This window comes from Paramisgurnus dabryanus, chromosome 2 (genome assembly GCF_030506205.2).
Source record: "Paramisgurnus dabryanus chromosome 2, PD_genome_1.1, whole genome shotgun sequence".
Classification (NCBI taxonomy): domain Eukaryota; kingdom Metazoa; phylum Chordata; class Actinopteri; order Cypriniformes; family Cobitidae; genus Paramisgurnus; species Paramisgurnus dabryanus.
Genome location: NC_133338.1, coordinates 31,526,519 through 31,553,107, shown reverse-complemented (window position 1 = coordinate 31,553,107; position 26,589 = coordinate 31,526,519). Strand labels below are relative to the sequence as shown.

Genomic DNA, 26,589 nt, shown 5'->3' with positions numbered 1-26,589 from the left:
ATGACACATATATTGATAGTCACTTTGGATAAAAGTGTGTGCTAAATCAATAAATGTAAATTCAAATAATTTTGAGCAAGTTGTTATATTGCTGACATTCAGCTGAGGACAGACAACAGCAGAAGGCGTATGGTGAAAGAGTTTGTTCCTTGGAGACACGGGAGTATCAATAACCTGATCAATACCCAACCGCTCACAGTATGTTGCATGAAATGCAGATCTAATACACCAACTGCTGCATATGTTAGTGGTTAATAAAATGAAATTAGGAATAAAACTCAAACTCAAAATATCTATTCACTACTTTAACTAGTCTTCACTGATTTACTGTATAAATATTATAAAACTTAAATTAATCTTAAAAAAGTGTCTGGGTCATAAACACGGACAAAAATCTAAGAATAAACTAATAAAATACATTTTATTTAAAATATATGCAAAAATATGCTTTTTAAGAATTCTAATTAAAAAATGCCACTTCTTACTTTTAAAGGATTGGTCCATTTTCTTAAAAGAAAAATCCAGATATTTACTCACCACCAAGTCATCCAAAATGTTGATGTCTTTCTTTGTTCAGTCGAGAAGAAATTATGTTTTTTGAGGAAAACATTGCAGGATTTTTCTAATTTTAACGGACTTTAATAGAGCCCAACATTTAATACTTAACTCAACACTTATAAGACCCTTATGCCTCGTTTGGGATCGTTTAGAGTCCTTTGAAACTCAGTTGAAAAAAACTGTTAAGGGTTGAGTTAAATATTAAATGTTGGGCTCTATTAAAGTCCATTAAAATGAGAAAAATCCTGCAATGTTTTCCTCAAAAAACATAATTTCTTCTGGACTGAACAAAGAAAGACATTAACATTTTGGATGACATGGTGGTGAGTAAATTATCTGGATTTTTCTTTTAAGAAAATGGAATATTCCTTTAAGTACAAAAGTACTTATATAAGAAGAATTATTTTAAGGTGGTGTGTGTAAATTTTAGGCGAATTGAAACCAACAGCTCATCCCTCAATTTCAAAACACATATGATTGCCGCCACATGACAAACACATTGTTGTCTGAGACACCGTAGGGATGTAACGCGTTCTGTAGATAAAAACGGCTCATTCTAAGGTAATAAAAACAATACAGTTCATTATTTAAGGTGAAGGTAATAAGGTCAGTTTAAATGCACCTTTTTTGTTTTCATGTTTCAAACCAACTTACTGTTCTTTATAGACAATATAATATTAATATATAAAGATTAGGGCTGCTCGATTATGGGCAAAATCATAATCACAATAATTTATTTATTTTTTGCAAAAATCATAATCACGATTATTTAACAAATGCATTTATTTAACCTTTTTATTAAGTAGGTGTTGCAAAAGGCTACACGTGTTAAAGCAGTGGTGCCTTCGAAGTGCCTTACAAACACATCGGTCCAGCAGCACGCAATTCATATTTTAATCGCACAATAATTGTTTTATCTCAATTATCTTGTTTTTGTAATTGTTTGAATCAACAATTAAAATTGAAAATCAAAAATGATTAATTGCACAGACCTAATAAATATTAGTCACAATGTTGTGTTTTTACAATATTGTTGTATTGTATCATACGTTTTTACATTTTTATTAGAAATTATTTATTTCCTCGTATAAATTGTGGTGTGTTTTCATGAGATTCACTCATTTACACTCACAGTGGGAGAGACATAAATACGCTCATCCTCTAACTGTTAGTGAGTGTTAACTCAGTTCTTTAGTGAAATGCTACTGAAAGGCCGTCTTATTATCATTATAATGATAGGACACACAGAGGTGACATTTCCTTTGCCTTTCAGTGTGCAATGCTAATGTGTGTGTTTTGTCCTAAAACCACAGAGAACAAATGAGGTAGGTTTCCTCCAACATACAGAAGTTAACAGAAGACAGAAAGATGTTTGTGATATCCGTTGTGATGAAATTAACCAGACCCACATTAAGTGCAAGCTTTAAAGAAAAGTACAGTCCTCAATTCATCACCTTCTCTATTGTTCAATAGGGATCTAGTCATACTGTCACTTCACCATCGGTCACTCATAAAACAACAGGAATCATATTTCAGTGATTTCTCGCTCTCTGCAGTTTTACACACACAGACCATCTGGAGCAGAAAGGATTCACACATCGGGCTTTACTGTCTGTTTTGCCCCGGGGCACACATGCACAGCTTTTCTGTCACTTTCTGCACCGCTGGCTGCTGTGATTGTCTGCAGGGCTCTTACCCAGACAATAGATTGTCAATATTATATTTGTCACCCAATGTGTGTCAGTAAGGTCAGAGTGAATTAATTCACTTATCGCATTAACTTAGGCTGTTTACTTTGAAGAGAAACCTATATAGGTCACACAGGAGTGAAATTTCTTACAATTTACATCACTTGGTCGTTTAAAAAAAAAAAGAAAGAAAAGAAAAAGGGTCAGGAAATCATGTAAGAGACACAGATCAGAATTAAACCCATATCTCCTACACGAGCACCGTAACTCATTGTGTCTGGAGACTAAACCATTGTTTTTCTAAAGAGATCTTTGAACAATTTAATATAATATACAATATATACTCAGATTCACAGTTTTAAAATAATTATAAAAAAAATGCAAACTATGTCAGTTTAGTTGCTCTTTATTTAGACATGTCATGGTTGTCCTGACCATCATAGCTTCAGCATGAAGTGTCTCATCTCCTGTGGATTTAATTCAGCTTCAGCTGTCATATCTCGCATTGTTTTCCATGACCACAATCCACACTTCCCAGTTCATCAGTCCAGGCTGGACTGGTTGCTAAGTAACACACTCAAATAGCCACTGTCTAAATTTGGGATGGGCCGGTCTGTCATTAAAGACAAATCAAGTACTAGAGCCCTGAATGTGGAGACTCGCAGCACACACACCCAGGCATGCACACACACCCACACACACACGCACACACACACACACACGCACACACACACGCACACACACACGCACACACACACACACACACACACACGCACACACACACACACGTATATGCACATAATGGTCATGCAAGGCTAATATACTCCTTACATTACTATGAACTGAATGCAAAACTACTAAACACAGAGTGTTTAATTTACATTTTGTGAAAAGCATAACAATACATTCACAAGAATGTGCGTCAAGGGACTGCTGCTGGTGTATTTAGGTGTAAATAAGAATAATGTAAATCAGAAAAATTATACCAGTGAGTCCACAAGGGTCATCCCACTAAAAACATCTAATCATAGCAAAACAAAGACTATGCAGAGTGCATGCCACTGATCTCAGACCTGACCCAAAGAGTTGAAATCTTGCATTGTATAGATTAAACCAGCTTTACTTTAAGCCATGCCCTTTGTAACTTATACAAACACAAAACCTGTCTTTGATTACTACACAAATACACTTATGACATTTGTCAATTTGCCAACAGATGGCAGGAGAGGGCTGGATAAAGTCGCCATGCCAACAGGGCGAGGGATTGTGCATGGATGTTAGGAAAGAGCACTACGATAATGCTAATGATAAAATCTGATAGTGGTCAGCAAACAAGACCATCTGTCTCCAACGGGAAAGGAGGGGAGAAGACTCAAGCGTGCACCACTGACCCAGTGCCACAAAAGAGGAAAAACACAAGGAACTGTTCATGATGGTCTGATCACAGAGACAATAGTGTGTGTATATATGTTTGCCTGACATCACTGCTTGTCAGGGATTTCCGTAATCGCAAGCACTTTAGAGACACTGTTTAATTCTCCGAGCAATTCTGACTGTTCAAACAGCAAAAGCCTGTTGAAAAACCTATATGAAATTATTTTAAGTGATCTTTGTTCATGCCTAAAACTAAAGCAATGAGCAACTGATGATTACTCACCTTGTCAAAGAACTCGTAGAGTCGAACAGTCTTGTCAATTTTGTCTTTGGTGTCTTCCACTCGCTGGGAGAAGTCGTGCAGGTGTACCCAAAAGGAGCGTACTTTCACCTCATAGACCTGAAGCTCTGAAGAGGAGATGTCTTCCCACTTCTCCAAACGCTTGAGGAGAGCTTCACCGCTCTTACAGTGCTCCTGAACATACACACACACCCAGTATGACACAGTGCAACGGTATGAATAAGGTGACTACATTTAAACAGGCACAAACACCCTGAAACTTGTATTGACACAATTAAGCAAATGTTTGCCTTCTGTTATAAATTATTACCTGAAGATCTAACAGCTCAAATGCAACCATTATAAAGCATTTGTTAAGAGAATACAAGATAACTATGCAGACATGCTGTCTAGGGTTTAAGGTGTGGTGTGAATAACTTTAATAAGAGTTTACGCACATATGCGGCCGCGTAAAAATCTTTGAAGAGGGTCTGTTTATGATGTAGCTGCTCCAAGGAATCTTCAAGTTCACCGAGTGTCTGCAGACGGGTCTCCCCCACCTCGTCTATCCACTGACTCACCTAAGAGACAGCAAACACAAACAATCCCATTTACCCAAAATGACTAAGAGTACATGAATTCAAACATGGCACATGCTCTGTTACACAGAGATTTTGACTGGACAGGAGCAAATGAAAACATCAATCATGTATGTGACATCCGATACAGATGCTGTGGTGCCGAATTAAACTTTCTCATGGTTTGCATGTGTGCGCTATGAAAATCTGGTTTGACAATTCTCACTGTATTCATGCCAAAAGTCTTTTCACACCTTCTGCCTGGAGGCTATAGTCAGTCATTAAAACAATGAGATAAATACATCACCAGAACAGCATGTATTTGTATAATAGCAAGGATGTTTATGAGAGTCAGAGTGTTTGTGTGTACAGCATTTCAACCCAGAATATCTCCTTTTCTTTGGCTAGAGGTTAATTATAAAGAATTAACCCTGAAGACATAACTCATAAAAATGCTAATTAAGAAAGTTAAATGACAATTTACATCATCAGCATGTTTACACAATTCTTCTGCATTTATAACAGCTTGCACATAGTGTTAAAATGAAAAATTAAGTAATATTTATTAATTACATTAATCTTACCTTAAATATTTAATCAAATAAATATTGTACCACTAAGTAGGGCTGGGCAAAAATAATTATTTTTCGATTAATCGTTTTTTCTTTACGTGGTCGATTAAAAATCGATTCTCAAAGTCCACAAATCGATTTTTTTAATGAAATTAAAATGATCACTTGTTTGATCAAGAAATGCGACTGTTTTGACTTTTTTCAGCATACATTTTTCATCATCAAAATTTTATTGTATTTAACATAATTGTATACATTTGAAAATTAGAGATGGATTCTGTTTTAATGTACCCAAGTGTACCTAAAATAAAAAAAGTGTAATATACAGGTTGGTGGCTCTTAATTTCTTTTTATTAATAATTACCCACTTGTAAACTTATGTTCACTGTTTTTTTATAAATAAAGTATTTGTATTAAATCTATATTCATTGAGTTGAATTGAGAATTGAGTATAAAAATCGGTCCGAGAATCGGAATCGAACCGATAGCTATTAATCGAAAGCGAATCGATCCGGAACATCTGAATCGATACCCAGCCCTACTACTAAGCATGAAAAGTATGATGTCCCCCCCTAAATATAGTTCATAACAGCAAGTTGCAACAGCAACTTTAGTGCTCACCTCTCTGAATCCCTCTTCCAGGATCTTAAACTCCATGATGAATTCCAGTTCCTGTGTGCATTTGTTGGACAGCATCACAAGCTTGTGAACCAGCTCATCCACTTGGTTATACAGATGCCCTGCACTCTCGATGGCATCTCTAAAACACACAAACACACGGGGTGTCTTCAGTATATCAGTTTGTGCAGATACTGTCCTGATTTTGATATTAGTGCCAGAGAGGAAGAGAACAAAAACACTGTGATTCGCTAAGTCGTTTTAATAGAACACACTGATTGGATGAGACATTTAAAGCTCGAACATGCAAGCTTGTTGGAGACAGAGGGTCAGTGTAGAGTGGTGCCGGCCAGCATGTGTTGTGTGTAGAGTATACAAAGACTGAAATCTAGCAAAAACCTTGACTGTATACTGTAAATGCATGTGCACAGTATGTAACACAATATCAATATTTTGCATGAATATTTGTGAGTAAAAATAAATGATTTGTGGGTGTAAATGTGAATTGACACACAATGATAGAGCACATTGTGTAAAGCAGCAGAGGCTGATGTCTACTGGATGACTTCATCCCTGCTGTAGTGTACTTAGACAATACTGTATTGTGCTCTAGTCAAACATGTCAACTAACTCAGTCAAAGAGTTATCCAATCTATGCACATGCTTATCCAAATACATATCAACCATGTCAGAAATGTCAATGATAAATATGGAAGTCTAAAATCGGAAGATTACACTTTTTTGATTTTGATCAAGATGTTTTTATGAAGAACATTTTTTGTTCATGTTCCTTTTAAACTGCACAAGATCAGTTTAAATATCTTTCTTGTGTTGCATGCCAATACAAAGTTTAATCTTTTGATCTAGCTGGGATTGTGATGGAAGTTTAGCGCTGGAAAGAATCTGTGTGTTGAACACAATGAGCGGCATGAGGGGCTAATCAGTGACCTCTACGTCATTCTAAAACCCAACAATTATTCACAGTACACACCCAAAGCAAACACTGCCTATCACAGTATGCAGGAAATATCAAAGGCATTCCAGCAAGAGAGAATGACAAAAAAGAAGCAGAGAAAGATAAGTCTAAGATGGATGTATCAAAAATTGGAAGCTTTTATTGCCAGCTCAATAAAGCATTTAATCCTAGTACTATGGTTTTAGATTGAGAGCTTAGATTGAAGGTATTTTATTAAAGCAGCTATTATTATAGAGTCGTTTTAGACCCAATATTGCATTTTCTTTTATTAAATTATACAATGTTTTAAGGAGGGGGGTAACAGCAACTGTTAGGGGGACAACATTCTTTCCGTTAATGTACATTTAGCAAATTAAAGGAAGTTTTCAAAAGCATGCATGAGTAAGGGGCGATTCATATTTTGCGTCTTTAGCATGCGCAAAAATGTTGTTTTGAATTAAGCCGCGCGGCAAGTCTGTGAAGAAGAAAGGTCATAGTTCAGCTTTAGGATCTGAAGGAAGTGTTAAGAAGATAAAGTCTAGGCTAGTCCAAAAAAAGAGAAAAAAATAGCATGAACAAGCTGGATTTGTTCACTAATGTCCAGAGCTTATGACTCTGTCACACCTGTGTGATTCAGTCTTTGGGTGTCTGTCAGCATTCAGGTGATGTGTTAGTGTGTGAACAGTTCAGCTAAGGTTTCATTTTGGAGGCAAATGAGAAACTTTAGAACAAGCAAAACTGACAGAAAGTCAAAGAATTTGAAAATAATACCAAATATGCATTAAAAATTTAAATCATCTTAAAAACTTATTAGCGGTGTCACAAATCCTCAATGAGATTACATTTTCAACTCTAAGGTCATGATTCGATTCTCGATTTTTACTTTTTTTTGAAAGCACAAAGACTAGACTTTTATGAAATATAATATGCCCTGGAGATGCCGTGCCATGTTAGTCTTGCTGTCAGAGGAAAAATATGGTACACGCACATACCTGATAAACAAAACTTTCTGTCAGATGAACATTCCTGTCAGTACTTTGCACCTTAAAAACTCCCCTGATAGCAATAAGCTCCGGAACGGATCTGCAACGGATCTGCTCCGAAGCCGACAGCTCCGGTCTGGATCCGTTGCGGATCCGCCCCGGAGCCTATTGCTATCAGGGTCACTATTATTACTGTCAGACGAGATTGTAAAACTATACCCCAATAAGTCATGTTTAAATGCTGTTTTCATAACTCTTAAGCAATTCAAATAAGTTGTTGTGAATCTCAGTTTAGAAAAACGACCGGTCCTGGCACAGACGCCGTTCTGCTGTGCACCCGTGCGCACTCTGTACTGATTGAGTTCAGCTGAAGGCAGGAGGCGCTCGCTGTTTTTTGTTTCCAATGTAAAGGGCAGCTCGTCTGGTGTCTCCTGCATCTGCCATGCTATCTGTAGCGCTAGCTTGCTAAGTTAGAGGAGGTTGACTCGCAGCACTCAACATGTTTTTTCCCACTTGGAAAGCCGACCGGACGTGACATGGGGGCATGGCAGCATTGACAAAATCGAAATTGTGACACCCTTAGTGCAGATATTAACTTAACAAACGCAACCATGTGCAAACCATTTTGCATGTAAATTAGGCTCACACTATACAAAACTATTGAACTGTTAAGTTGTGTTGAAAAGCAAATGGTAACTAAAGCTCTTCTCACTCAGAAATGACCTGCAAAATCTCACCTGCAAAACTGCGTTCAGAACATTTCCTGATTTTGACAATTATTATGAGTAATAAGAAGACATGTCATTTGTTTCGAGCTATACACCTGAACATATATTGCCATTTCATTTCATACTGCAAGTGGTGCAGTTTTGGTATATCCAAAAGTATTTCACAAATTTAGTAAAGAAAAGTAAAAGATTGCATAAAATCTGTCTGGGCCTATCAAAATGAATGAGGCTGAAATCAGAGTACCAGAGGAATATCGAAAGTAGATCCTCACAAACACTGGGCTCTAAGTGTATGTTTATACTGTATGTCTAAGCAGAAGGCCATAAGCCAGCTCAGAAATGACTCCAAGTTTTAAACAAAGTTAAACAGGAAGTAGCACCAGAGCCCCATTTCATCCAAACTAGACTGTTATCAGACACAGACACATGTGCATACCGGTGTCTGTTTAGGTCTGAGATTCTGTGTGTTTGTTTCAGGAAGAAAATAATTAAGTGCAGATAAAGACATTTCTTTTGGCTCAGCTGTGGGAAAAAATATTTAAAACCTTGAGCTGAACCTAACATTGATCATCAGAGGCTTAAAAATGCATTTTCACTCTCTCTGACATTTGAATTTTTTTTTGCGATGGCCTCATCTCACCTGTAGTCCTCGGTGAGGCTGACACTGGTCTCTTCCTTTCGCAGACGTGACAAAGCAGCTCCTCCCTCCAGCTGAAGCCGCACCAACCTGCTGTCGTCCAGAACACTCCTCATCAATTCTCTGTACTTATTCAACAAGATCTCAGCCTCCTGTAAATACACATATACTTGTATCATTACATTTTAAGAATATAAAATGACACAACTGGAAGTTTGAGAATAATGTTGTAGGATTTTTTTTAAAGCTATTCACCTATCTAAATAAAATTATCTTGTCTCTCAAAGGGATAGTTTACCCAAAAATGAACATTTTCTCACCCTCAAGTTGTTCCATACCTCTATGAGAAGATATTTTAATAAATGTTCGTAAGCACACAGTTGACTGTGCCCTTTGACTTCTATAGTAGGAAAAACAAATACTTTGGAAGTCAATGGGTACCGTCAACTATGTGCTTACCAACATTTATCAAAGAGTTAAATAAAGAAGTGTTATAAAGAATGAGTAAATTAATTTTCAGTTTTGGGTAAACTATGCCTTAACAGTATTGAATCATACGGTGTACTGTGCACCTGTGTAGTAAAGGAACTCATGCAAAGTCAAAATTATTAATCGAGTACAAACTCATCAGACTTTTAAAAAAGCATAAGAAACATGGTGATGTATAATATATACATTATTTTTCAGTTGCCTAAATCACATTGTCTTCCAGATCACACACCTTGTTATTACATATACATCATAACTACTGATCTCAGCAAATAATACCAGTCCCATGTCCAGTACACACACCCCATCATTATGTTCCTGTCCCACAGTCATCTCTCTGGACTATTAGCTGTGCTCGGTGTGGTAGCGCTTCACACACCTGCATTATTATCATTCATTAAATAACATTAACACTTCCATTATCTAATCCTATATCATGTTTGTACTTATTAAAAGATCAGATGAGCTTAAACTTCAGTACTCTATGTTACTGTCATGCTTTCAGGTGTGTTTCGGTGTCTGTAGGTGTAGCTGCCTTTCTACACTTAAAGGACCCATTTCATGATAGCACTAATCTGCTTTTGCTTTGTCTGTTTGTACCAATGTTTGTACCATTTAGTGTGCAAAATTGTTTCAAAACAAACACCTTATATATTGTATATAAATGTCTCCCAGTAGTATGTGTTGTCAACTTAAAGGAAAACACCACCGGTTTTAAATATTTTACTATGTTTTTACCTCAACTTAGACAAATTAATACATCCCTATCTTTTTTCAATGCGTGCACTTAATCTTTGTACAGCGTTTCGTGAAGACAAAGGCAAAGAAGAAGTGAAAAAGAAAAGAAAGGACAGTCTGAGACTGTTTTCTAGTCATTTAACTTCTAAGCCTCACTTCTTCCTAAAGAGGCTGTTTTAACATTCAGCACAGGGCAGAAATCCATACCGCAAAAACCTTTCTGTCTCTCCATGCCACTCTTCAAAAAAACCTCAGTAAGTGATTTTAAAGATGGCTACAGATAAAACACTCCTATGGGAGATCATTATTTCTCATGAGGCCTGGTTTCGCCCAGTGCCTGTGGATAAAAAGGTCTCTCATGACCTCAAGTGACAGTCAGAGGTCAACTGAGTCAAAGCCTTGACACACTAACCCAAACCACACACAAACTGAAGTCTACTCAGACTATTATTTAAAACTAGACATCTCTCCTAAATAGATCTGTCTCTAAATCACTGTAACTGGATGCTGGTGCCACTGCTGTAAACGTCCTTCAGAATAAAAAGACTTCAGTGCCAAAGTGATGTCCAAAAGAGGAAGAGTTCAATGTCACACCGAATGATACAGTCATGGGTGTCTTGCAGCTAAAATCTCAGTTTATAACTAGAACCTGTTGCACATTAGATCCCAGACTAACTGCCTTTAATCCCCAAACTCTTAAAGAAAAAGAGGTGTGTGCATTCAAGAAATAAAGATTAGAGATGGAGACACACAAACTCATTTAAACCTTCAGTTTGCTTTATAAAATGCTAAAGGTTACAGTGGCAAATTGAAAGTACAGAAGCTGCAATGTTGTTTATCTGACTAATGGACAGTTTCTATGATGTGACAAGTTGGAGCCCATTGCTTTATTCATTTGTCTCAGTGCCATGGTGCTACATAAACATCAATAAAGCTGCATGCATGCAATACTATACATTCTAAGTGCATCAACTGTATAATGTACTGTAATGCATTTAACACTTCTAACTGGCCATAGTAAGGTAAAAACAGCAACTCTGGTTGGATGGAACCATAAAGGCAGCGTGTTTCCCATGGGACTGCTTTTGAAACAGATGTTTATTGACTATTGTAGTACCTCTGCTGTAGGTGGCAGCACTGTGGACTCCAGCTTGCTGATGCTGTTCTGAAGCAGGTTTACAGCATCCTCACAATGCCTGGTCAATTGCTCCAACCTCTGAGAGCCAAAAATAAAACAGAGCCTTAATTATTTCCACACTTGGTGGAGGATTTTTGTCAGTTATGAGTAATTAAATGTATTGTTTAGTGTTAGTGTCTTTCATCATGTTGCATTTGTGGCCCTTAAAGAATTACCCTTTGTAAATTGTGTGCAACACATGTTCAAGGCTTATTGCCTTATTAATCCATGTTAGTCATACAGCTGCTGATGATGACAATTATAAGGATTTTCTCACCATTCTGAAAGTGACCCAGCTGCTGTGGGAATAAGGGAAGGTGCCATCAAACTCAGTGGGAAGATGAGCAATGTCCACGTGTTTATGAAGAGATTTCATTGACGTTAACAGCTCCACCTGACAAACACAGAACAAATGTTATGAAATCCAAAGTTTGAGCATGTTTGAGCTGCCTAAATTTTAAATAAATATTGCACTGACATATCTTAACGTATGTCAGTGTCATTGTTTGGTCTCAAAATGCACATCAGTAATGTTTTTTGTAAGATATGTTTATAAAAGTACTGTCCTAAAATAACTAAGGCCTTGTCCTGGATTAACCTAAACCCTGTCGTAAACCCTGCCCCTATATGTTTAAATAGATTGTGTTTATACCGTAGTAACAGACTGTGTTTGCTACTGTAGTTCAGTCAGTCTTTCAGCTGAGAATAACTCTGGCACTCTGATTAGACACTTGAGTTTTAAAATAGCCATCTATTTATCACAGAGTACTGGGTTACTCTTATTAGGGTACATTACGCACTAATGTATAAACCTATGATCGGTATCGGCAGATGAAAGCAATTTTGTTTAAAAACAGCTTATATCCTAATGAAAAAAATCTGAACATACGCTGTGTGATTATTTTGAATTGTTTGACAATGATAACAGAATTGAAGATTGTAAGTTCTGCACTTTCAGGGTTTTACAACAAAATAATTTGAAACAGACTATCGGTATATATTGGTATTGGCAGATGTCATTCTAATGCTGCGCACGCACCAGAAGTGAAGCATTGTGTTTCTCGCTCTAGATTACTCGCAGGATTTAACCCTCTGGGGTCCGACCATTTTGGGACAATGGCAGATGTTCTGACATGCTCTTACATTTGGTCTTTTTTCAGTTGCTTTAAACGTATTAATGGCAAGTGCCTCATAACACTGCGTTCAGCACAAACTGGGCTACAATATTATATGAGCAACATGTATGTAAATGTTTGTATTTTTGAGAGAAAAATGTTTATGCATGGTTTTTAAAAAAGCTAAATTTTTAAGTCACTGATATAAGTCCACAAAACCCATACTAAACATGTTTTCACAAGACTTTTCTAAACAGAATCTAGCAGTCTAGAGTTTTGTATTTAAAATTATGTAAAAAATCATCCTGCCTACGCATTCACATAAAACAATATATTGATTTAGAAATTGTAAGACACTCCTTTGTTTAGAGGGGCCGTCTGCGAGAAGGATTGATTGACAGCTGAGGAAACAAAAGACTCGCATAATGAGCTACATAACAAGCCTTTAAGCATGAATGTGAGAGGGAACCACCGTAAAGAATGTCAGGAGAAAAGAAATGTATACATCAGGGTTCCCCAAATCTTACCCTGGAGAGCTGAAGCACTGCACAGTTTAGCTACAACCCTGATCAAACACACCTGAACAAGCTAATCAAGGTCTTCATGATCACTAGTGCTGTGTCCGAAACCACCTACTTCATATTATATAGTACGCGAAAAGCAGTAGGCGAGGCGAGTAGTATGTCCGAATACATAGTATTCGAAAAACAGTACGCGAAAAGTGCCCGGATGACCTACTACTTCCGGTTAGATTTTGCAGTGTGCATACGATGGACACTTCACTATCCCATGATGCCCCGGGAGATAAGTTATCCAACGAAGAAGAAGAGGCATTCGGCAGTTTTCGCGCTGGAATGACATGACGTGATGACGACGATGTCACGTGATGTAGCAACATGGCGGATGTAGTACGTCCGAATCTCATTCATACTACCAGGATTCATACTATACAGTACCTACTGTTTTAACGGCAAGTAAGTAGGTACTTCATCTTATTCTGTACCTACTATACAGTATGCGGTTTCGGACGCAGCCTAGAAAATCACAGGTGGGTAAGTTTGATTAGAGTTGAAGCTAAACGCTGTAGTGCACTGGCCCTCCAGGGTAAGATTTGGGGAACCCTGGTATACATATTTGTTTGTGGTTATTGTGTCATGCAAATTTTCAGCTTGAGATGAATGTTTTTTTGAGTTGCACTGAAAAAACGCGTTTGAGGTGAATTGCGGCGCTCAATTCGCGTTGGTTGCGTCGGCCCTGAGTCTATATGCATCATTGAAATGACTTTGTATGTAATCTACTTGCGCAAATAGTTAAATTCGCTTCTGGTGTGTACGCACCATAAGTAATCAAATTATCTGTATCGGAACAGAAATTTTATATTATTGGTGCATCTGTAATTTTTATTAGTATGCGTTCCCCGGGAACCCACAACATTTGTGTTGCTAACGCAATGCTTTACCAAACTGAGATGCAGGTAAGCTATATAGTATAGTTCCTATTTATATTGAGTGTGTTTTTACAGTATGTACGCATTTCTTAATCTTTATATCCACCTACATAACCCTAAAATTACCACATTATGTAGCACCACAACAAATGAATGCAGGAGTCATTTTTGTGTGTGTGTGTTACCTGAAAAGAGTAAGCTTTTTCCATGCGTAGAGCCAGATCTCTGTCAGCCAGCAGCAGTACTGTATGAATGCATCCAGGCAAGGCTTCCTGCAGAGAATAATTAGACTTTATTATAAACAGCATCTTGGTTTTCCATGTGAATGACTAATCTGCAAATATGTTTTCAATCACTAAACTGCTGCCAATAAAGCCCATATTATTAACTCTGATGGCTGCTTGTACTACAAGAACATCATAATTCCTGAGTAGAGATTGGTCAGTGTAAATAGTACTTTGCAGAAATCATTTGTGTTTCAGGTCTCAAGCCAAGCTTCATGTAAGTTCATTAGGTTTTAAAGGTTATGACATGAGTGATGGTAAAGTGACTGATTTTAAGTTATATTTCACCAGTATTATGTTACACAATTTTTTACATGGAAAAATTTGTTGAAATAAGTGAAAATGGTGCTGTTAATGGAGTTTAACTTGCACAAATAATCCTTATCAAAGCTTTAACATCATTTAACAAAAGTTTTCCACAGGTTATATAATCAGACATAAATAATTTACAGTCTAAGCTCTCAGACGCATAAAAAAGCCTTCTGTCAGTCTAATAAAGCATGCATGCACAGTTCCATGCATCATAACAAAAGAAAGGACGAAAACAACACCCTGTAAAAACAGACAAGGATTTTTGTTTTCTCCCATGTCTTCATGCACTGCACCATTGTAGTTACATCAGAACAGTAGCAAGAGAAAAACTTTTCTCGAAAAGAAAAAAAAAACATCAATAGTATTTATTGAAGAATGTTCCAGAAACATCAACAAAAAAACTTAGATAGGCTGAGATATATTTACTGCTGATATTTATTGCCAGGTGCAGTTTTCATCCCCTGAGCATTGTTTTCCATGCATTCTAAGCATAATAAAAATGTGGATATGGCTCAGCTTTCGGCTGCCATGTGAAAATTTAAAGACACAGATTTGGTGACAGGTAATGAATAAACAATAAAAGTAAACAAAAATCTAGTAAATAATAAAATATTTTAGAGAGACAGAGAGGGTATGATATAAACATGCCAAAAGTAAGATAGGAAGCTAGAAAATATGTTCATCAAAGGTTTGTACAGAATAATAATAATAATAATAAGTATATAATTCAGTATAAAAACAGTGAAGTGTCGTTTTAAACCACAGATTTTCTATATTTTTGCCAAATCAATTTATAAACCAAGAGGAAAAATCAATACCTCGGTTGGCCACATTTCAAACATATCTATATAGAAGAAGTGCAATTGTCAGCTCAGAAGGCCATCTATAATAAGATGATAGTATCAGTGGTGCAGGGAGCCCATAGATGTTCCCTGAGGACCAGGCACTGAGCGACTGCATTCATTCAGATTATTCTCATCTGTCAGCATTAGCACTGACCCTGACTGCACTCAAGGGCATCTGAACACACGTGGGATTTGCATTGTTCAACATTATCTTAAAACATCAAGATGCTGTCTAAAGCCACAAGACAGCACTTGTATGCTCTTCATCGTGGATTATGAATGTGAGATCAAAGAGAAAGAAAAAAGTCATAAGAAGAGTAGGTCATATGGGGAATTTTTGCAGCTGTGAGAAGACGGAGACAACGAGAACTTCTCAGAGAGGCTCTGTACTGTCCAAAACAACACTGTGATTAAAAGCATTCCTCGATGTGAATTTTCCATTGCTGATTCTTATCTTTGTGTTTAAATCAGGCAGTAAGTGAAGTCAGCATTGGCATGGCCTCAGTCACTGTTTGTATTGGTTGTGCAGGTTTCTGGCAGTAGAAGAAAGCAGAATAAAGACCCATGGCATCAAAAGTGCTCAGGGATCAAGTTCCTAAAACATCATTTGAGTGTTTATTGGTTTTCTCAAATCTTACATTGCGAGTGATGTGGTGATTAAGACAATTCAAATGAACATACTTTGTAGGACCACACATATTAGATAAGACATCCATTCTCCAAATCACTGAAATAAATGTACACAATTAAGTCTGACAGGACATGAACGAATCCAGGTTCTCACATCAGATCCTAATTTAAAGTAGTTTTCAGCAACATAACCATAACCATCCTAGCTGAGGAAAAAATCTCTTCTGCCCTCATACTCTCATGTGAGCATGTCTCAGCATGTTATAGTGCATGAATGCATGGGAATCTCATTGTTTATTTCCGCAGTTGGTAAATCGCTGTTATTGTTTATTATGTGTTGTTTTCAGCTGCCTTTTAGAAAGACGGGCTGTCAAGGTTTAACCAATAACGATTTTGTTGACGGAAACTCTAAATTCCTCAGTAGCAGATTGGTCTGACTGGATGTTAAGGTTAAATCTCAAGGTTTATTGCATGTGCGCATTGCATTCCCCATAGTATTAAAGTAGGTATGAAATAGGAAATGGCTGGAGTGCTATGTGATGCTATGCTCTGTGAGAAATACGGCTGCTTAAGAACCATTTATTCACTCGTGGATATGAACAAGTGTGTACCTGGAGGATGTTGAAGGCTTTAAAGAGAGCAGGGACAAGAGAACACCTACGGGCATCCACCAGGACAGTCAAACCTAGGGCACTAACTTCCTTCCTGTAAATCACATGGAGATTCAAATTAAGGAAAAACTCATGAAAACATCACAGCTAAAGAAAAAACTTTTTGGCCAATAAACTGTCTAATAAATTAAACATATGGTGCCTACAGCCAGATTTGTAACAGCTAAGTGGTAGTTTACCTGAGTGTGGTGTAGAAGTAGACCATGATCCGCACCAGCTCTCCACTGTTGCAGTTAGGATTTAACCAGATAGTGTTCCTCATTGTCACTGTCATAAGTGCATGCCCTGATTTATCTCTTGTTCCTAGGATTAAAAAATGAAAAGTTTTTTTACTCCAAATTTGTATTTGAATAGACTATTAGTGTTGAAACCGGTTTCTTACCAGGCAGACAGAGCACTCCTGAGCTCAAGACTTGAGCATTGATGCCGTGTGTTTCACTCAGAGCAGGCTGGGTCCTCTGGGAGATTGCTGGTGGTGGTAAAGGAGCTGCTGAGGGGACTTCCCTATGGCTCTTAGCTAGCAAAGGAGTAGCAGACAGGTTGCAATCGATGCTGTCTACTGCCTGAACGCATGCTGGAAAATAGAGGTTGGTTGAGTCAAACATATAAATACCTAAATATTAATCAGAATTGGTTTATAGGATTAGGTTGATGATAGTTAATCTACAATCTATTGTACCACTAGAGACCATAGCATCTCTTCACTCTTTAGTATAAGCACAGATAATGTTGATTTAATTAATGCAAGTTAGTTTGTTACTAACTTTGATTGCTTAGTAACATGTAAAATATTTCAAAATTAACAAAATCTTTTGGTCATCCATCTATCCATCCATTTTCTGAACCATCTCATCTTCTGCAGGGTCACATCTCTACTATATGCCTTCATAAGTAAACCATCAGACTGAACAAATTAAGTCACTTTGTGCATTTTAATGTTAATAAATCAATGTGGTGCATTTTCAGAGTAAAAATAAGTGACATAGATCTATGAGGAATTGTATGTTCTTAAAAATCTTTGGTTGCATATATGTATGGTAAAAATAGGGCACACAAGCCACATACACAACTTGATAAATGAGTCTATTTCTTCTATCCATCCCCAACACCACTGATTTAAGTCCTTAATCAATAAAGTCCTCTTCCCTAGGCTTCATAAACTTACCATCCTGCTGACTACGTTTTAGTGATGGGTCGTTCATAAACCATTTGTTCATTTTGAACGAATCTTTAAATATGACTCCGAAGTAACAATTCATATCAGAGAAGGATTTATTCATTTTGTGTTGACTGCCAATTTGCAACATCTATTGGTTATGTGCCGTAACATTTATCTCTTGAATCTTTATGTGTGTTTTAATTGTTTTAAACATTTTGTTTGCTGGCATGATAAACAGTATAAACAATAAACAACAATTATGTGTAGAGTGTTTATGTCTAGTGCATTATTGCTATGTTATAAAGGTAGGTTACACAGGCATGTTTATTATTAAATAAGTGTACATTCAATTTATATGAAAATACTTTGCTAACTACATGTGACTTTTCAATTCAAATGCAACTTTTATGTGATTTATTACAGACTCAAGATTATGCAATAATCCTAACACTTCTTTCCTGTATACTATCTATTTTTTATTCAGTAATTACAAAAGGGAGTTGCAACATAACAAGAGAAGTCTTTAGAGAAATATCAGTAATAGCAAAGTCAATAATATGATAATTTCCCATACTTTTATATTATATATTATTTTCTAAAAATATAAAAAGTGATCAACAAACAAGTATATTTGCTTTATTAATGTGATTTCAAACAGATAAGGTTTTAATAATTCCCTTACCACATTCACAGATATATAAAAAAAAAATTGCCCTGAAATGGATAAAGAGTAAGAACAAACTAACTCGTTTATAAGGTTTGCAGTTATCAACTAATTTCTGTATCCAGGGACAGTACATGACAAAAGAGGACCCCAAAACTTAAGAGATGAACTAATCCAATCTATATCCGATATGGACTGCATAGCCTTATATTGGAAAGATCGAATGACTCGAATCAAACCCGAAAACTCGAGACATGAACTAATCAATTCTGTTTCCGGACGATATACACAGCCTGTAGCGGACTGTCATGCTACAGAAGCACAATGTCTTGTACACGAGGACTGACTTAAGAGGTAAGCTGATCGTTACAGTTCAGGTTTCAGTGCTTATTGTGAATGTCAAGAAATAATGAAATAAGCATTTTTATTAATGTTAATGTTATAATTCTTCGCATAAGTGGTCGTTCTGAGGGAATTTGTGAAATAACACGTAATCCTATTCAAATGAATGGAAAGAATGAAAGGACTGGAAAAAAGATTAGTTCATTTCGATGAACGAGATTCAAAGAACTTCCCATCACTACTACATTTACTTGCTAGGTGACGTCTCCGCTGCTGGATCTCAACCACACATTTTAAAGACCCGCCTTATTCTACTTCTGATTGGCTAGTTTGTTAGTTTGGTTGAAAGTGAAAGATGTGTTCCTCTCATACTATTTGTAGGCAAACACATGAACTTGAACTGATATTAAGGCCACACGCCTGAGATCCGGCACGGTGCCAGAAAACTTTAATCCCTGCAATCCAATGGAAAGACCGTCAAGTACAAATAATGAAGTTATTAAGTCTGTACCAGCACGTGGCTTGACCTTAAAATCTCATACACACACCCTTCTCTGTTTCAGGGCAATTTCAAAGCATTCCATGTATCACTCTGTGCATCAAACCATAGGGAGGGATGGATCTGTGCCTATATACTTGACAGTATGATAGGGCTCAGCGATAAGTAGAGATCAGTTTCCGCCCGGTAGTCATAAAACTAAAGCTGTGCTCCAGTGCACTGCCATGCACTGCCGCTACTGTTGAAGGAAACAGATACTGAGATCAAAAACAGATGAGATGCAGTCCTGGGAATTCCAAATCTAGCCCGGGACTCTTACATAAGGACAGGAAAAACAGGGTTAAATTGTTCTGAAGCAAAATCTGGCTGATACTGCTATATTTCAGAATAAGGATATTTGGTTCTGAATAATCTAAACAAAATGGAATGTTATTCTTTAGTAAGATTGAAGCTACTGTAAATTTGAAAAGTAAGAATTTATACCTTCACCCAACAAGCTACAAACGTCTCGGTACCAACATCCAGCCAATCTGCTCCTTGTCAGAAATCACTCGCATTGAGACAGTAGACGACAAGAAACCCCTAAGGAGCTGAGTGCTGCCCCAGACAGGGCAAAGCAGAGAGCGTTTTGGCTTTACACTCTCTCACCGCAGTCTGGAGTTCAGCCTGGAAAAGCCCATGGGCTATCACCTCTGTCCTCATTATTTATACATTTCTTTTCTCTTATTTCTATCTGATTTTCATTTCCTGATGTGAACTCCAAATAGCCAGACAATTTGGGATGTCTCAATTATAACAAGAATATTTCCATACAGTAGACATATTTATTATCCTAAAAAATGCCTTTGTGTGAATGTGTGCATATACTGCCTGTGTGTGCCTGTTTTAAAGATTACACACACTTTGGTAAATGCAATACTCCAGCCAGTCTTAATTCAAATATGGCTTACCGAAGGAACGCCTACTGAGCTTAACCATACTACCTAGGTCCTCAGTCTTTCTAAAAGTGTGTGTTCCATCTGCCCACCTCATCGTCTCTCTCTCACAGCTTGAAATGTCATTAAAGTCTTCATGCTGAAGAGGTTTTTAGAGCTTAACAACATTGTGCAAAGATAATTTGCCTTTCAAAAAAAGCACACTCAAATGCTCTCTCAGCAAACTGCTGACAATGAAGATTATGTGTCATTTATAACCGTTTTCAATTTCTAGATGTCACAAAACAAATGTTTAAACTAAATCTTATTCATTTATAACCGTTTAATTAACAGTAGATAAACCTGATACTCTCAGACAACATATATGGATGCACGTTAAAAAGAAAAAATATATGGCGTTAATAATGGTATTAGCACTGATGATGTACTGAAACGCAAACGTGTTTTGGGTATATGAACCACCCACTAAGAGAGAGAAAGAATAAGATCCATCACAGTCAAACTACCAAAACAAACACACCATCATTTATTATTTCTGCCATTCCTTTCTTCAAAGCAGTGTAACCCCCATCCATTCTCTGTTACTTAAACACTCCATCTATATCCATTCACCATACACTTAAACACCCCCTCCGCTTACCCCTTGCATTTTCTGTGGTCCCACAGCAGGCCCACCCACCTCACCTATCTCATATATCTCTTTTCACACCTGTACCACACCTGAACCAGGTGAACACATCCAGGTACGAATATGACAAAAATCATAATTGTCGTTTATTCACCTTGGTGTTGTAATTGCGGTTATTATTGACGATTAATAGATTTTACATTGAAATTTTAAGTTCTAAACATCCAAAATTAAATAATATAATGTAAATAACAAATAATTATGGGAGTTATGTTGTAAGTAAAAAATCCAAAACGAATGACTAAAAGACACGTCATCTTATCAATTTTAAAATTTCTGATTCACCACTGTATTTGATGCCCAAACATACTGCTGAAACATACAGCAAAAAGCACAAATGGACAGCTGTTATCAGGGCCTGAAGTTAACTTTTTTGACCACCAGCCACTGTGGCAGGTGGATTTAGAAATCCACCTGCCACAGTGACTTTTTACCAGCCAGTTTTTTTTTTTTGCCTGAATAGTGAATGATAACACTGTTTTTAATATATTAATTAAATATAATTATTTTTTAGAGCTACAAAAGTGAATTTCTCTTTGTCTTAGGTTGTTTGATTAACATTAATGACACAGACTTAAGTATGTTAATTGAGGTTACTGTCTCTTTAAGACCAGCACAGACACAGTTTTTGACTCTCTAGTCTCTAAACATACACTTAAGTTAAGACATAACGAAATGTTTTATTAGAATAAGAATACTGTTGAGATAATTTTGTTTATTATATGTGCCCTGTCAAGAGCAGAAAAATTTTATGTACGCTTGCTTTTAGGAACGAGTCTCTCATATGTTCCCTATTGAGGTCCCTTAAACCCGCGCGCACACAGAGACAGAGGGGGCACAAACTGCGCACATAAACGCCCCACATACGTTGTTTTTCATTACTGTATTCGCAAAATGTATGTTAATGTACTACAGTATAAGACACAGTAGCGCAACTCTCTTTAAAGTTTACACATCAAGAGTTCTGATCCGTCACAGCAGGACTACACATCTGTGCAACTGTGATTATACTGTAGTCTATGTCAGCATTGCGTTCACATCCCATCTCACCAACAGTTTAATACTTAACTTACTCGCACATCCAAACGTAGTCAGAGAAGTGCCTCATCTTCTTTCCAATCGCATGAACGTTGCGAAACAGCAGTCGCATCCTCTCAATGAATCACCCAATTTGCATCAGTGATATGCGCAGCTTGATAAGAAATGAGCGGTTGCCGGTTACCCAAACAAATATTTTAATGATATTCGGGCCGCGGTCAGTCGGTCGGGTTTAAAAACTATTTTGAAAAATTGCGGGCGGGATAGTTGAAAATGTCGGTCGGGAGTGTTTATACATTGACCCGCGCATCGCTGATTCGCATTGGCTACCCGCCAATGTGGCTGGTAGATTGACAGTGTTACCCGCCAATTGCAAAATCCACCCGCATTTGGCGCGTGGTCGGGTGTTAATTTCAGGCCCTGGCTGTTATTGAGGCTTTTGGTGATTATGTAATTGTTTCACCCGAAAATGTAACTGATTTGTTTTTCATTTAATTGTGCAGCCCTACATCCAGGACAACCAAATCTTTAATATGAAGCAAAGTCAGGACTCCAATAACAACCATGGCAGATATTCTTCAAAATCCAAGATCATAACCTACCAAGAATGTTTGTTGCCCTTATCAGCAGCTTTGAATGTGCATACAAGCAGCTCCCGGTCAAATAAAACACGGTAGACCAAAATACACAAAGCAAAAACCTTCCACGTGACCAAGGCTTCTTTTCAGCTGTTTCCTATTACAGCTCATATGTGAAACCATCTATCTTGGACAGTGTTCAATAAAATGAATATGTGTGTCTAAAATTGAACTATCTACAGTCCAAAATATGACCTGCTGCAAAGCTAGTCTCACGCTTTTCTTTCAGCTCTTTCTTATGAAGAAAAGCAGCTCTTTCAGGCCATGGCACCGGCCATTTGAGAGCCATTTGTAACTTGTCAGAGGTCTGCAACTGAAAAACTCTTTACAGGGATAACATCCAGCTGGTCTGCTAATTTAGTGAAAATATACTTGGTGGACACGGCAATGGATGAACAGTGAAAAATGACTCAAACTATAACAAACAGCCTCTGAGAGACACAGAGATGGTTTGTATAGTCTCATTCATGCATAAACACTTCCGTTAAAAAGTGCAAGTGAGGAAGAAAAAAATAGAAAATGAGGAATTTAACTTGAAACAGGAAATAATGGTCAATAAGGTTAAGAATAAGGTGAATGAGGAGGAAGAGGAGGAGGAAAACAAGCAGGATCAGGATTCTTGATCAGCTGAGTGAATGGAGGGAGTTTAAAGGAAAGTGTTGTAGATGCAGCAGAGATGGAACCAATGGCAAACAGGTTTTGTCAAAAGGAAGAAAGTATAAAGTGAGAGGGATGAACTTGATGACTCAAAGATGACTCTACCTTGCTCCTTCTGCTGATGGTAATGGGACTCCATGTCTGTTTGCTGTTGATGCTCTGCTGGAGAGCCATTCACAGAGGAAGTAATCCCATCCTCATCCCTCCTTACATTCTCTTCCATCTTTCTCTCCTCCTCTCTTTTTTGCCCTCCTTCTGCAGTGGGTGTGTCATCTCCCTTCACCAGTGTGTCATGAGTGTGTGTGTCCATTTGCTCTGGGTGTGTGTGTCCATTTGTGTTTGGCACCTCTGAGGCTGGATCAGGGACTTGAAGGCATGCTGACTCAACTCTATTTTCGGAATAGTTTGGCACTATGGCCTCAGGCTCATTCACAACCACAGGGCATGTCACAGTACTGACCCCAATCACCTCTGAGCTTGAGGTCACACCACTTCCCTCGTCTGCTGCCTCTTTATCCCCCCTGTTCTTTTCAATATCAGTGTCTGTCCCAACGTTGGTGCTTCCCTCCTTGTGAACTTGAATACTTGTTGATGTAAAGTCAGACTTGGGTGTGGTATCAACCAGACCTGTTTGAGCTGTCTTAACTTCCTTTGCAGTACTAATTGCAACTATATCTCTCTCTGTTGTTCTTTCTGTTACTATACTGCTTTTAATTTCCACCTTTTCTGCCTCCTTGCAAGATGACTCATCCACTTCTATATCTACATGTTCTTTCTTTGTTTGGCAAACTTCAACTTTTTGGATTTCTACCTTTGTTGTTATTTGGTTCTCAGAGGGCTCTGTCCTCACCTGATCCTGGGAAAATGTTGCAACCAGATTCTCCTCAGGCTCTGTGGTGACAGAGGCGAAGACTACCTGTTTCCTTTGCAGACTAGCCAAAACAGGCCCACCTTCCTCCAGAGCACTGGCAATACAGTCACCAGATTTCTCTTTGTTATAGCCACCATCACTAAATGTCTGGTGGTCGTTATTTATAGCAGGAGATTCAAGGACTGACTGGTCTACAGGAAGAACATGCTCCTTTTCAGGTGCTGATTGAATGCATGCGTGTACCTGACATTGGCTGGACTCTGTGTGATTTGTCTGTTTCTGTAATGACATACTGACAGTCAAAGGCTCAGAGTTGGAAAAGTTGTTGTTTTGCTGATCAGAACTGTCTTCCAATTCTCTGTCAACTCTCACTTGCTTAGATTCAGAACTGACTTCTTGTTTTTCAGCTGGATCAAATATTTGTTGTTCAACAATAGCTTGCTCTGAGTATTCACTCTCTAAAGTACTAGGTAACACTGGTTGAAATATGTTAACTTCTTTGCCCTCAAGCTGGACCACATTGACCAGTTCGCTGTCTGGTTGGGATACACTAATTAAGTTACATTCTGGTTGTAATGTCTCAACTGTTCTACAGTTTGGTATTAAAGTGCTGACTAGTTTGTTGTCTAATTGAGATTGGTTGTCTAGTTGTGAAGATTTCACTGGCTCATTGTCTATTTGTGATGTGTTGAATTGTTTGCTGTTTGGTTGTAAAGTGTCAACTAGTTTGTTCTCCAGTTCAGATATGCTTACTGGTTTGTCGTCTGCTTGTAATGTGCTGACAAGTTTGTCATCTACTTGTGATGTGTTCACTAGTTTGTTCTCTGGTTTTAAGATTTCGACTGCCTCATTGTCTAGTTGTGATGTGCTGACTGGTTTGCTGTCTGGTTGTGATGTGCTGACTAGTTGGTTGTCTAGTTCAGACATGCTTATTGGTTTGTCGTCTGCAAGTAATGTGCTAACTAGGTTGTCATCTAGTTGTGATGTGTTGACTGGTTTGCTGTCTAGTTGTGATGTATTGCATGTTGGGATATCAGAAAGGGAAGCAGTATCAAAGTGCTGCGTAAACAACTCTTTCTCAGATGCATGCTTAAAGACACTGTCACAGTGGGCTGTACCTGTTGCACAGGTGGGCTCAGGCCTCTCCACTCGTTGATGTGAAATCTCTACCACAGCTGGTACAGTGGGAGTTAAGATCACAGGTTGGTAGGTGTCATTTAGGTTTTCCTCAATCAGCATGGCACATACCATGCTCTGCGAGCATGCTCCCGGCTTTGAAAGACTGTCTGTTGGTTTAGCTTTAGATTGAGTGGGTCCAGCCGTTTGCGGTTTATGTAGATTTCTGTAGTTCATGCTAATGGCCTGAGTGAGAGAGCCTTTTTGTGGGGAAAAACGTGGTAAGGAGATATCAGCCAGCTCTACATACTCGCCCTCGGAATCCTCCGCTGTGCAGCTAGAGCTTCTCCCACTGCTATCTTTATTAACCTCTTCAAGAGCTGGGAGGAGTTTACCATTTTTGCTTGAACAATCCATCTCCCCTGATTGGTCTGTGGAAGTGTCAATAAAAATCCTACATTCGATATCATCAGGGTTGTCCTCCTGATCTATGTCAGAGTTTCTCCTCTCTCTGTCCCCATGTTCTTTGATCACCCCTCTACTTTCACCTTGTTCTGTAACTTTGGGTGGTCTGCTGATAAATTCTGGGTGAACAATATCCTCCCATGGTACCCTAAATATATCATTATCCGCCGATAAAAGACAGTGTTCCAGGGCGGTTTTTCTGACCACAGTCCTTTCCCGGTTGATGGAGTCCAGCCAGTCCATGGTAAATAGAGAGGTGTATGCTAACTCCGGCACATCCAGTTCCTCCACATGCTGCCCGCTAACAGCCAAGCACTTCAATGTGATGCGTGGGGGGCTTTTATGTGAGGGTGTCACTTGCAAGTAGAAGTCACTTGGCTGTAACACACGCCAGTCCAAAGTGGAAAGCTGGATTATGACTTTCTCATGGATACACAGTGGCCAGCCTTCATGACGAAACAGGAAACCACAATATGGGAACTGTCGAGAGAATGGGGGAAACAATCAGTCAGGTAATCTATCATTGTTAATCTATATGTCTGCATTACATCATGCAAAAATACATATGTTTTAATAGACTTGCAATAACATCGAGCAAAACACAGTTAGTGGTAAGATTCTCTCAAGTTAAGTAATCTACAGAAAATATGAAAAAAATATGATTATTTTTAAAAGTCACGTTTTTTCTGTGTTTTTTTGAAGCTGTGATTGTTTTTATGATGCGTAATATAACATGTGTTCATGGTTCGTATTTAAAAATCACAGTATTTTTCACACAATTTATCTGTATACCGCTGTTTTCACTGGGCTGATGTCTTGCATGTTCTATGAAGTCCCT

At 37.9% G+C, this 26,589-nt stretch overlaps 1 protein-coding gene across 5 annotated transcripts in view; it reads right to left on the bottom strand.

The window, feature by feature from the left end:
• The window catches only part of plekhg4 (pleckstrin homology domain containing, family G (with RhoGef domain) member 4), a 65,110-nt gene that overhangs the window by 20,334 nt on the left and 18,187 nt on the right, over window positions 1–26,589 (bottom strand). For 3 of the 5 annotated variants that reach the window (XM_065267552.1, XM_065267553.1, XM_065267555.1), the window contains exons 3-13: window positions 23,405–26,231; window positions 17,062–17,253; window positions 16,859–16,982; window positions 16,620–16,713; window positions 14,123–14,209; window positions 11,653–11,769; window positions 11,316–11,414; window positions 8,975–9,123; window positions 5,672–5,810; window positions 4,359–4,481; window positions 3,904–4,095 (exon numbers count right to left, since the gene is read on the bottom strand). In XM_065267552.1, the coding sequence (XP_065123624.1) occupies window positions 3,904–4,095; window positions 4,359–4,481; window positions 5,672–5,810; window positions 8,975–9,123; window positions 11,316–11,414; window positions 11,653–11,769; window positions 14,123–14,209; window positions 16,620–16,713; window positions 16,859–16,982; window positions 17,062–17,253; window positions 23,405–26,231 (4,143 nt within the window). The remainder of the gene's footprint in view (window positions 1–3,903; window positions 4,096–4,358; window positions 4,482–5,671; window positions 5,811–8,974; window positions 9,124–11,315; window positions 11,415–11,652; window positions 11,770–14,122; window positions 14,210–16,619; window positions 16,714–16,858; window positions 16,983–17,061; window positions 17,254–23,404; window positions 26,232–26,589) is intronic. The other 2 variants (XM_065267554.1, XM_065267556.1) reach the window with 2 other exon arrangements.